The sequence below is a fragment of the Mirounga leonina genome, unplaced genomic scaffold (genome assembly GCF_011800145.1).
Source record: "Mirounga leonina isolate KUSES-001 unplaced genomic scaffold, KU_Mleo_1.0 Mir_170, whole genome shotgun sequence".
NCBI classification, from domain to species: Eukaryota; Metazoa; Chordata; class Mammalia; order Carnivora; family Phocidae; genus Mirounga; species Mirounga leonina.
Genome location: NW_023270433.1, coordinates 1475106 through 1487175, shown reverse-complemented (window position 1 = coordinate 1487175; position 12070 = coordinate 1475106). Strand labels below are relative to the sequence as shown.

The window sequence follows — 12070 nt, the reverse complement described above, 5'->3', positions numbered from 1 at the left end:
CTCGCCCCCACGGCACGGGCCCCCTGGACCCAGGCTTGGCCACCCCGGGGTGCTGCTGCTTACCAGCCAGGCGGTTATTGACTAAGTTGTGTTTTTTCCAAAGCCAGAGAATCGCTTGGTCTGCGGTTTTCACGGAATCCATGGATTCTTTAGCCATTTCCTCAAAATGCTCACTGCACTCCTTACAGCTGAAGAAGGTGTGAATGTACCTCCTGATGGTCTGCAGCACTGCTTGGGGGTCATCCTCCAAACCTGCAGAGCGACAGGGACAGACAGCGTCAGCACTGTGGGAGCGTGTCCGAGGGCCCTAGGGCTGGCGCTGGTATCGGGAGCCGGAACGGGCCAGGTGCCTGGCCCCGCACGCGCGGGACAGCCCTGCTTGTCTGCACGGGAAGGACACAGGGAGAAAGCAGCACCTCCCAGACGCCCCCTGCGTCCAGAAGGGGCAGCACTGTGTCCCCGGAGAGCACACCCATCGCCCACGTCCGGGCGCAGCACGCACTCCGGGGTGTGCACAAATACCTGGGAAAAACAGCCAGAAGCAACGAGACACCGGGGCTCCTTCCAGGAACGAGAGGGCAGCAGGCCGGCGAGGACCTACCTCCTCTGGAGAGGTTAACCCTCTCCATGAGCGGCAACTCTGGCATCGCCCAGCCACGCGGACCGTGTGCCCCGGAGGTGGGCACACAGACCACCAGGACACACGGTCTGCGTAAAGACACTGTGGATGCGGAGAACACGATCCTCCGAGGAAGCAGCCCCCATCTCACCAAATGAGGACCCTGAGAACAGCAAAAGGGGGGCGGGCACGGGGCTGGCGCCGGCGGCTCCCTTCAGACAGCTAATGCGGGGGATTGAGCCAACAAGCGAGAGACCATGAGATTAAAGCAGATTAAATGTCAGCATTAAAAGAAAGGCAGCAAAATAATTGGAAAAAAAAGACATGCTTTTGAGACGGAATCCGTCTTATCAAGAGCAGGCCCTCGCAGGCGATCTTTCTTCGCCGCTAGCTGTGGTTCCGCTTATGGAGGGCCAGGGCCCCGCTTCTGTCATTGACCTTGGCGGGCCTCACCGGGGTTGGCAGAAGCCCCAGCTGAACGGACGGCCACCGTCACCTCAGCTCGGCGCGTCTCTGAGGGCAGCGGGGGTCTCTGGGGGCGGCGGGCAGCGCGGGTCTGCACACGCAGTGAGGACATGCGGCTGGCCGGCCCTCCCGAGGCTCTCTGCCCTCCCCTCCCCGCCACCAGCTGCCACGCATCCTCGGGTAATCCTCCTTGTCTCTCCCCACCAAACTGCTGCAGCCCGGCCACCCTAATCTTTAGAGTGGACAAGAACCATAAACCCCTACCTGTGGGGGATTAGAGGACGCGGCGGCTTTTTAGTCGATGGGGTTTAAACACGCACTAAGGAGAGGAAAAACCTTCCAAGACCTAATCCAGCAGTGTCCATGTGACCTAGTTCTCTGGGCATGAGACGCACTCCTCGGATATGGCTCCAGCCTGCGCCCCAGAGATCTTCCTGACGGCGTGCTCTGAGCCCCTGCAGGGCCCCCTGACCGGCCCCTCAGCAGAGCGCACCCCTAGCCTCCCCCCCCAAGGTCCCCGAGACATGGACATCCACGTCACCCTGAGGAGAGCCGGGGTGGTGAAGATTTCCAGAGACAGCACGTGCCTCCTGCAGCGTGACTTTGCTGATTCTCCCAGCGCCAGGCCGACACTGTCCCCACCATGGATCCAGGGCGGGCAAGGCCCATTTGACCAATAGGCCGAGACACAAGATGCCGTGTGCCGGCTGGCTCTGCCTCAAGGTCCCTCCTGAGCGTGGGGCTGTGGGGAGCTGGGCTCACCCCACAGGCTTCCTGCCTCCTGGGTCTCCCGCCACTCGGCGGGGTCGCCCGCACTGAATCCTGAGCACATAAAACCGGGTCTTTCAAGCCCCAGCGTTTGGTTTGGTTTGTTATGTAGCAAGAGATACTGCAGATTTCTGTCTTACTGGAAAGGATTTTGGGACTGTGGGAGTCCCTGCCTTTACTCAGTAGGATGATCCCTGCAGCTGCCCACTTGAAGTGGCAACTAAAAGGCAGGCGGTCGGGGCGCCCGGGTGGCTCAGTCGTTAAGCGACTGCCTTCGGCTCAGGTCATGATCCCGGGGTCCCGGGACCGAGCCCTGAATCGGGCTCCCTGCTCAGCGGGAAGCCTGCTTCTCCCTCTCCCTCTGCCTCTGCCCCTCCCCCTGCTTGTGCGCGCGCTCTCTCTCTCTGTGTATCAAATAAAAAAATAAAATCTTTAAAAATAAATTAAAAAATAAATAAAAGGTAGGCGATCCACCCCTGTCGGCCAGAGGCCATCTTCACAGGGGAAGTGCACATACAAGAGTCGGAAATGTATAAACACCCAGAACGGCTTTCGCGGCTTGTGTAGGACACAAAACATGACAATTCTGGTTTAGTGATTTCCTGATAATTAAAACTATTAAAGCCAACTTAATCTTTTGTAGCTTTTAACCTCTTGCGCAGGCGGACTCTGTGATGGCCCAGGTCGCAGCTCCGGCTAGCTCGGCTGGCTCGGCCCCTCCCCCAGCAGGCCGGGCTGGCGCGCACGTCACTTCAGCAGAAGTGACCGGCACCACACCAAGGACACGCCCACGGTGAGGAACTAAGAACGCCACTGGCCGACAGCCAGCAAGGCCGCGAACCCTGCCACCACCCCACGAGTGGTCAGGGGAGGGGGCTCTTCCCAGTGCAGACTTCCGATGAGACCCCAGCCTCGGCCGACACTGGGCCTGCAGGCTCGTGAGAGACCAGCAGCCGGGGACCCTGGTCCAGCCCCATCTGAGTCCCTGGCCCACAGACACTCAGAGAAAGCTAAGCTGTAGGGTTATTTGTTTTGCAACAACAGGTAACAGACATCTCCAAATATGCTTCACTTGTGCTCATGCTTTTGAAATAAAGAGAAACTCCTCGAGAGTGTGCCCTCGTTCTCTGACTCAGTCCCTGCAGGTCAGCCGCGCACAGGCTGGTGAGCTCCGAAGCTCGTAGCACCGTGTAAGAAAGATGCTCCCCTCCATGCTCCTTAGCCCGGGCCCCCCAGGTGACATGTCCCCTCCCACACAGCTGCTCACGACACCTGGCAGGCCCCGGCACGGTGAATGTGGCAGGTGGGCTTGGCGTGCCCTGGGCCCGCGCGGGGACAGTTTACCTGTGCTGTCCAGTGCCTCTGGATGGGTCCCAGCTTCAACGGTCAAAGTGTGGAACAATTTCCAGAGAGAACATGTGTAACCCCTGAACTCTGGTCGGCTTCCTTGACATCCAACCCACTTTATATGATTAATAAGGAATATTCCAGAAATCTGGGGGGGGGGGGGAGAGAATAAAAGATAATTGAATTGTTTAAAATAGTTGATGAATGTTCTCTATCTTGATTGATTGCTGGTTACACAGTGTACATTTATCAAAACTTTGTCAACTGCACATCTTACTACGTGTGTATGTAAATTCAATACCAAACAAATGAGAGAGCAGAGTCTCTATTTTACTGAAGGAGTTCTCCAAATAGGGGGATGTGGCCCGCGCCTCTCCTCTCCCCCTGCCCAGGGAGGGAAGGGTTTGTGTGTATCTGGATAAACGAGAGCTTTATTAAAGCATCAAGGATACCCTGGCCTCGTGCATTAGGGTCACTTAAACCAATCCCACCGGGGAAGAGTGAGAGGGAAAAAGCTCAAAGGTCCAGTGATTCTCAGCTGCAGCAGGCGCAGACCGCGACTGCATCTGTGGTGAGCTGAGGCCCCGACCCTCAGGAGCCACGTGCCTGTAGCCAAGCAGGTGCTTCCAACCAAGCCCACGCCCATGCCCTGCGTCTCCCCGCAGGCTGGCCAGCACAGGGCTCGTCCACGGGGCCCGAAGTGCGTGGCTCCCAAAGATGTGCACGCAAACCCTGTACCCGAGGAGCCTGTGCTGGCCTCCAGCTTGGGGGGCGGTCGGGGAGGTCAAGGTAAGCGCCCAGCACGTGTCTCTATGCTGCTGGGACGACGCGCCTGTCAGAGCGCCCGATGTGTGCCCGATATGTGCCCGCGCAGGGGCTTGCACGCCGCCCACAAAAGCATCCTGACCAGGAGGATGCCGAGAGCTCGGGCAGGAGGAAGGAGACCTGGCCTGGGGGGCCTCTGGCAGGGCCTCCATGCTTCTCATCGAGCACACAGTTTTATTAGCCTTTTTGGTGTAAGATTTGTGAGTTTACTACAAATTTAAGTAACACAAATGCCCGCGTGCCGCCACGCCCGCTCCGTGTCATGGCACGCCTCCTGTGGCCTTGGCAGACGGGGGCGGTGGAAACCACGGGGCGCAGCGCAGAGGGACACGGGCAGCTCCGCGCACGAGGTGCGTGCGGTGACGGTAGGCTGGGGCAAGTCCCCGAGCGGGAGGGAAAGCAGGAGGGCTCCCAAGGACACGAACAGTGGCGCGCGGGGGGTGGGGGGGGGCAGGCTCACCCGCATCTTGTTGTTGACCAGGTCGAGGACGGCGTTGTAGGGGATCCTGTCCAGGGGAAGGTTGGCCAGCCACTCCTGCAGCGTCTCCAGCAGCTTCTTGACCGGTGCCCGGCCGGGGAACAGCTAAGCAAGGAAGGACCCACGCTTGGAGACTGTTCGGGGAAATGCCACCCACGGCAGAGCCGTCCCTGGGGACCTAGGCCAGGTGGGGTCTGCCTGACACGGACCTACCGGGTCAGGGTGGGAGAGGCCCCAGGGGTCTCCCCTGGTACTGGTACTGGGGGGGTCTGTCCAGAGCAGAGTAGGGGGACGGGAGGGGCTGCAGCGGGCCCCCAGCGCGCACGGCCTCCCGCACCTCAGCCACCAGCTCGGCGCCCAGCCAGTGACGGCTTCCCAGTGACAGACGGCACGGCCCCGATGTGCCTTATTCATCACATTGTCAAGGGCTCTGGGGTCCGTTCTGAGAGCACCGCCTACTTAGCTATTCGGCGCCTCGAGGTAACGCACGCCCACCCCGCCTACTGCACGCAGCGCGCCCTCCGCCTCCCCCTCTGCGGTCTGACTGCACAGCTCTGTGGAGCAGGCGCGTCCCACTGAGGCTTTTGTGCAGAAGTGTGCAATCTGCTGGTTAACTGAACGTCTGCGTCGGCCACGCAGCTGCGGCCCCTCGCAGCCCGGAGAAGCACCGGCTCGGCAACGCGGGGGGCGCGGCCCTTCTCCACGGCACTTGTCCTTGATGCCTCCCAGAGCTCAGAAGCCGGAGCGGAAGCCTGCTGGGGCGGGGACAGCACAGCTCCCTGCCGTAGGACCCCGTGTCCCGACGTGCCAGCATCCAACTTCCAGTTTCAGCCAAGCTGTACAAAAACTGCTAATAATTTACGGTCATCTTGACCTACAGAGCTCTACGCCTAGCTGAGGTAGAGGACGAGGAGGAGCCGAGCGCGGAGAGCGCGTCTCTGATTCACTGAAGGCAGAGGAGGGAGGACTGCGGGGCTCTGAGCCGCGACCCGCACAACGGGCACACACCGGTCTACACAACCCCCTTTCTTCATTGGAAACCTATCACGTGACTCATTACTCCGAGTTCGGCCTCCTTCCTTCCATTTCAAAAGTCATAGGACACAAGTGTACAATGTACTATTGAAATGTTGAACAGGAATCACCGTATCAAGCCTCTCACCTGACGTAAGAGAAGGTATTTATTTTTAAAGATTTTATTTTTAAGTTATCTCTACGCCCAATGAGGGGCTCGAACCCACAACCCCAAGATCAAGAGCCCCAGGCTCCACCGACAGAGCCAGCCAGGCGCCCCAAGAGAAGTTCTTTAGAACAAAGCTTATCTTAGAGACAACAGGCACGGCTGTGGTGCCAGATGCAGGGGTAAAAGGCTCTGTCCTTGGGCCACTGTGACCGAGGTCTTCCCCGAGGTGAGAGTGCAGAGGGGCCCCAGGCACCCCCTGGGAAGAGGGATGACCTCCTGCTTCTGCTGCTCTGGCCCAAGGAAATAGTGAGCCTTGGATTCTTGGCCCCAGAGCTAAGAGTTCCTGGCAGAAAGGTAACCCGACCGCCTATCTCCCGACCGACGCTGACCTGCGAGCCACCACCGCTCTGCCCACCAGTGAAGGTGGGGGTGCCGCTGCCCTGGGTCCCGGCCGACCGGGCACACTGCACAGGGCTGGCTGCTGGGCGGCCTCCTCCCCCTCCGGCCGTGACCCCTTTTGGACGTCACGGTCCCAGCCCTGCCCTGACACCTTGTCCGGTCAGCCGGCAAGCAATGACTTGTGCTCTGCCATCCCCAGGCTCAGAATTGGGTGGGCGCCCGACAGGCACGTGGTGACAGGGACAAAGGGACCACAGAGTGGTCATCCAACTGAGGCCGGCTCCGTTCCCCGCAGATCCCCCAGGGCGGCCTCCTGGGCCCCCCCGCGGCGCACCTTGGCGAGGACAGTGACGAAGTCCTTGAGCGTGCGCAGCTCGGCCCCTGCCAGGGACTTGTGGGTGGCCAGCTCCACCCTCAGGAGGTAATGCAGCCCCGACTCCAGGTCCGCGGTGTAGAGTTTCGACCTGAGAGCAAAGACCGTGAAGTCCAGTGAGAACAGCTCTGTTGTGAACATTCCTTTTCCTTGCACCCATCCCGAGGGAACACCACTCCCCACAGGACGACACCGACAATTCCCCAGCAGCCGACAGGTGTGTGTCTGAGTGAATCCCACCGCCACGGGGCCACGCACACGCCCGCGCATGCAGCCACGCCCCGGCCAGCGCAGGCCCAAAAGGAATACCTGCCTGTCAAATTCTCTCCAAACCACGATTTCGGGATTTTCTTCTTTGTTGGGTTTTTCAGGCAACGAAAGCAATTTTTTCCTCACATCCGGCAACGACTTCAAATAAGAGGAAAAAAACGATCGGAGGGGCTTCCCGCTGCGAGAAAGGGGGCCAGGTGTGGACGCAGGCCAGGGCGCCTCCGGGGGCCTGGCCCCCCTCCGTGGGTGTCTGAGCGCATGCCAGGCACCCAGGCGAGAACACTGAGGGGGCTTGTCCGGGCCCCCCAGCCCACCCATTCTTTGGCATTGGCTGCAGGTGCTGCGGGTGGGAGGGTGGGACACTGGCGGCGCAAGGACCCGAGGTACAGCGCAGTGAGCACCAGGAACAGGGTTCCTCCGACTAGGGTCCTCGGCCAGCCCGGCAGCCTCCGCCAGCTCGAGCGGGGCGTCGGCAGGCGCGTCGGGGGCTAGGGGGCCCTGGACTGGCTGGGGAGGAGCACGCACTCTGAGGGTATGTGAAGGCCATTACTGGGCACCTCCAAAGGAGTTCAGGGGTCACCAACAACATCCGGGGCTCATTCTAATTCCCAAATATCCACGTCATTTGAGGTGAAGAACTGCTACAGATGACACTTTCAATATAAAACAAGAACTTTCCTTCAGAACAAGTGGCATTTGTTCAGGGACACTCCGTCGAGGGTAACACCTGCTGTGACGTGATGTTGGCCAGAGCCCCGGGGGTGCAGGCCCTAATGAGCTCGCTCGCAGAGCGTGACATGAGTGACCTGATCCACAGAGGTCACCATGCCTACCCTGGCTTTGGCTTCTTAAGAAGAGAGACATACCCAAGGGACTGGGGAGGCCACTTCCCAGCTGAGCCAGGAGCCCGGGGATGGACGAAGCGCATCCTGGCTGGGCTGTGTCCCAGCACACGGAGACTCGCCAAGAGCGGCCAAGTCATCACCGGCTACACCGGCACCTACAGGCAGGCAGGCAGGCCTTCTGCTCCCACAGGAGGCTGGGGCCACGGCAGACCCCACGGGCCTCAGGACCCTGTCTCACCTTCTCGCCTGTGGCCCTTCCCAACCATGTTTCAGGCTGTTCACTTTTTAGTGGCATTCGGTGGATGCAGATGGTGTCCAGGTGGGTTCTGCGGTCTTAACTGTGACGAGGTGCATGGCATCCAGCCCAGAGGAGGCTCCCACACTTGGAGGGGTTCCCCAGATCCCACCAGGTGTCGTAGACACTCCTGAAGCCAAATCACACTTACATGTTAATTAATCCACGCGTCCCATTTGGGTAAATCAAGTAACAGGAGGGAATGGAAGAAACGCCGAGTTTCTCCAGGAAGCCTTTGTCTGTGTTCAGCACTCTCTTCACCACAATGTTCTCATACGGAAGCAGGTCTAAGATCACCTGGGGAAGGAGAAAGCAATGTCACCTTCGCTGCGGGTGGCCGTGTCTCAGGAAGTGTTACCTTGACCAAGCGCAAAGCCGCATGAGCACAGAAAGCAGAGAAACAACGTCATCTGGAAGAAGCCATATTTATCTCCTCTCCAAGCCAGACTGACATTTACATCTTCATTTTTATTGCACTCTCGGGCAACTGAAGGCGATGCCTGGTGCAGGCCGTCACGACAGCCTCGCTTAGCAAGCTTACAGAGGATCATCTGTCAGTGAACCCGCTCCGTGCTTTCTGAGCCTGCACGCCCCCCACGCACCACCTGGCCCTGAGCTGTCCCTCACACGCAAGGCTGTGCACCAGGCGGTGCCTGCCCCGCACATGACATGGGAGGCCAACGGCACCCCTGGACGGTGCCGCGGCCCCGGTCAACAGCTGATGAACCAGCAGGCTCCGGGCTGGCCGGCCCTTCCCTCGAGCGGCCCCTGTCCAGCTCTGCTTCGGCTGAAGGCACCGGATGGGGACATAGAAGGACCACAGGAGTGGCATCTCAGGAGCTACAACAGCGTGAGAGACGACCCTCGAGCCTGGCATGTGCCACCAAGACAATCAGGCGTGGAACCCGCACCTCTGACTCCTTTCAGCAACAGAATCAGCATGTCCTGAACAGGGGCGTTGCAGAAAGCGCACAGCACACGCCCCACACTCGAGCCGCGGCAGGGCGCCCTCCTGGGAAAGGCCGCAGCCCCCCGCCCTGAGGAGCAGTCCCTGCTCAGGTCTGCGTGCGGAAGGGGGGCGTCACAGGTGAGAGAGGCAGCCTTGGGACGGCGTGGGAGGGTGTCACAGGGGAATGCCGGGTCCTGCTGCCGGGGGCTCCTCCTAGCGCCCCCCCAGAATCCTGGTCAGCCACAGAGAAGGTGGCATGACGTCGCCACCCAACTTGGAGGGCCCGGGAGGCACGGTGAGGTGGTCGGGCTGCCAACATCTGCAGCCTGTGCCTGAGCGCGTACCAATGGGAGCTCCCGCCGGGAACACACGGCCTCCGGCCTTCACCCCCCGAGCTCCCAGAAGGGGGAGCACGGCTGGGAGGCAGGCAGCACGGTGAGGAGGAACAGCGGGGCACTGGGCATGGGCAGAGCGCGCAGCCCCGCCGGTCAGGTGCCTCCTCCCAGCTCTGAGGGGAGCTCCCGTCATCCAGGCCGGAGTCCGGTACCAGAGGCAGAGGCTTCAGACCCCACGCGTGAAACGAGAGCAGAACAAAGTTCCACTGCAGAAACGATGTTTTACAGAACCTTGGACTTGGCAAAAAAGTTGAGTGTTCCCAACACAGCCAAGAAAAAATCTTGATGGCGATGCTGATGTGTAAGAAATAGAGCCTCAAGGAAAAGAGGCAGCGTGCCCTGAAAGCTGGGTCTGGGGGACCCTCTCAGCCCCGGACTGAGGACGAGGCCGCGAGCCTGCCTGCTTCACCCTCGAGGCCCCTTCTCAGTCTTCTCTGCGAACCGGCCAATCCGCTGAGCGACACCACTACATCCCAAAAATTAACGGGAGCGAAACACGGGAACGCCATCGATCAGGAGGAAGCGGTCAGAACCACAGAGGAACCGAATCACAGCACACGGTGAGACGGGGCAAGACACGGACACGGTACCTCACGGCCGACATAGGAGCTGTTGCTCTCCAACAGGACGGCCACATAACGGCTATCACGGCTGTCCATGAGAGAAAGGACGTCACTGGGCCTTTTAAGAGAAACAAAGCGGCTTTTAGTGCTTCTGAGAACGGCGAGCTGGCCATCATATGCCAGCACCCACATCACTTAATGCAAATCCATATTTTACAACATTAAATTCAATTCCTAACATTCCCTTTTTCACGCAACTACGCACCGAACGGGGTCCAGAGGCGGGCAAGCAGGAGGCCTGTCTCCGTCCGTGTGGTTCTGCAGGAAGTCGATCATTGTCCGCCTCACGGTCTGCAGCTCTCGGTCGGGCCCTGCGGGGAGGCAAGCCGCCGTCACCGTGACCCTCATGGAGAACGGCCGTCACCGTGGACTGACCCGTAACACACTGGAGCCTGAGGTGGGCACTGGCTCCCCAGGGGGCTCGCTCATAAAATTCATTAGGTGAGCATGTGGTTTGTGACCTTCTCCAAATCTTTTTTGAGTAAAAGAGCTTACTTAAAAAAAAAGAGTTCACCATCAAATTTAACAAGGAAGGCAAAACACAGAATAAAAAGTCGTTGCCGAAACTACAAATGTTTGAGCTCTTCGAGGAAAGACAGGTCAGAGGTGCTGATGCAGATTTGCTGAAGCTGGGGTAGGGGCCCCACAGACCCCATCACGTGGGCTCTCTGGTCTCCTGAGACCACCTTTGCTTTAACGGGTTTATGAGGCGACTCTGACAGTAAAATATAAAGCTTGTCCTTACCTTTAAAATTTTCTCCAGTTGTAAAGTCCTTTGTAAACGCCTTGAAATACTAAGAGGAAAAACACAGAATAAGTAAGAAAGTCTGACTTGGTGTCTGTGCAAATGTTTAATCTTTAAGCAAGAAAACGGCCACCATCTTGAAGAGTGAGAGCTTTAGTTAATCTGCTCCAGAAAGTTCACGTTCACTGATAAGGAGCCGCACGTTTCTGTGCATGTCTGCAACATCAGTGTTTCTGAGCAGAACCGCCGGGGGTGGTTAGTACCCGTCGGAGTTCTGTCAGCTACGCTTCCTGACCCAACAGGGCTGGAAGCCAGGCCACGCAGTAGGCGCTTTCCCTGATTCTCGACATCAATACGCATCCTAACGGTCGGCTCGAGCGACACAAACCACTTACGGGGAGGGTGAGCTGAAGGAAAGAAACTATTAAAATTAAAAACCTTCTTCTCTAGAAGAGATGCTGAAGAAGCTGAGAACAGCAAACCAGGTGAAGATACTCTCAGTTCTCACAACTGAAAGAAAGGTCAGTGTCAAGGATGCGAACAGGACTCCTGTGAATCAGTTAAGAAAACTGCAAATACCCAAGAGCAAAATGGGCAAACGGAAGGAGCAGATGGGGTGACACAGGGCCTGTGAACACAAGACATGGCCGCGGTCACACAAGGAGGCGTTCTTAGGGGACGGAAGCCGCAGCCAAGGGTGCTCTCTGAACACCTGCTCAGCACGAGAGAGAAGGCCCGGAGCTCACACCCAGCACAACACCCCGTGTGCGGCTAAAACAAAGTAAAGCTCAGACAAGAAAGCCGAGGATGAGCTACGCAAAACTCCGGAGGAGCATCACTGGGTGGGGCGGAGGCGTGGCTGCCACGGAGCCCAGCCACGTGAGTGGCTGGAAAGCATCGGGCTGCAAGCCACACAGAGCACAGGGTTTTAGGAAGACTGGGGGGCCAAGCGTCCTCAGAGGCTGCATGTTTTCTGGGATGTGAACACCGCCCTGAGGCACCCGTGTGCCCGCAAGGGACCGAGAGTGCACACAGACCCCGTAGGCGCTTCTTCAGAATCTTCTCAACACGTTTGTCTATTCTCTGCCCCCAGGGGAAGAAAGGGTAAAACCTGCCTGAAGCGCCGCCCACAGGCACCCGCCGGGTGTCACTCTGACAACCCGACCCACCACATACAGGGTGCGCCGACGGCACCGAGCCGGACACGGGCCACACACGCAGTGGGGTGGGAGGAGACCCCGGCCCGCGGCCCCGATGGCAGCTCCGAGCATGCCCACGCCCACCAGGTCTGCGGGCCGCAGAACTCACCCTCCTCTGCTGCGGCTGTGGGGTGGGGGCTGGGTGTGCACGTACAGCCCCCCCCACCCCGGCAACATGCACAGCCCAAGAGGGCGGAACGCGAGAGGTGACCCCGTGTAAATGAGTTCCTGCTAAGTCCCAAGTCACATGCCCCAGGAGTTACACATGCAGCGAATGTCGCGGGAAGGCGCC

The 12070-nt window shown here is 59.0% G+C and overlaps 1 protein-coding gene across 1 annotated transcript in view; it reads right to left on the bottom strand.

Moving 5' to 3' along the window:
* Positions 1-12070, bottom strand: part of QSOX2 (quiescin sulfhydryl oxidase 2) — a 41056-nt gene that overhangs the window by 2658 nt on the left and 26328 nt on the right. Inside the window, exons 6-14 of the mRNA XM_035016560.1 lie at positions 10580-10628; positions 10040-10145; positions 9802-9892; positions 8019-8164; positions 6771-6905; positions 6419-6548; positions 4485-4607; positions 3197-3347; positions 64-252 (exon numbers count right to left, since the gene is read on the bottom strand). Of these exons, the coding sequence (XP_034872451.1) occupies positions 64-252; positions 3197-3347; positions 4485-4607; positions 6419-6548; positions 6771-6905; positions 8019-8164; positions 9802-9892; positions 10040-10145; positions 10580-10628 (1120 nt within the window). The remainder of the gene's footprint in view (positions 1-63; positions 253-3196; positions 3348-4484; positions 4608-6418; positions 6549-6770; positions 6906-8018; positions 8165-9801; positions 9893-10039; positions 10146-10579; positions 10629-12070) is intronic.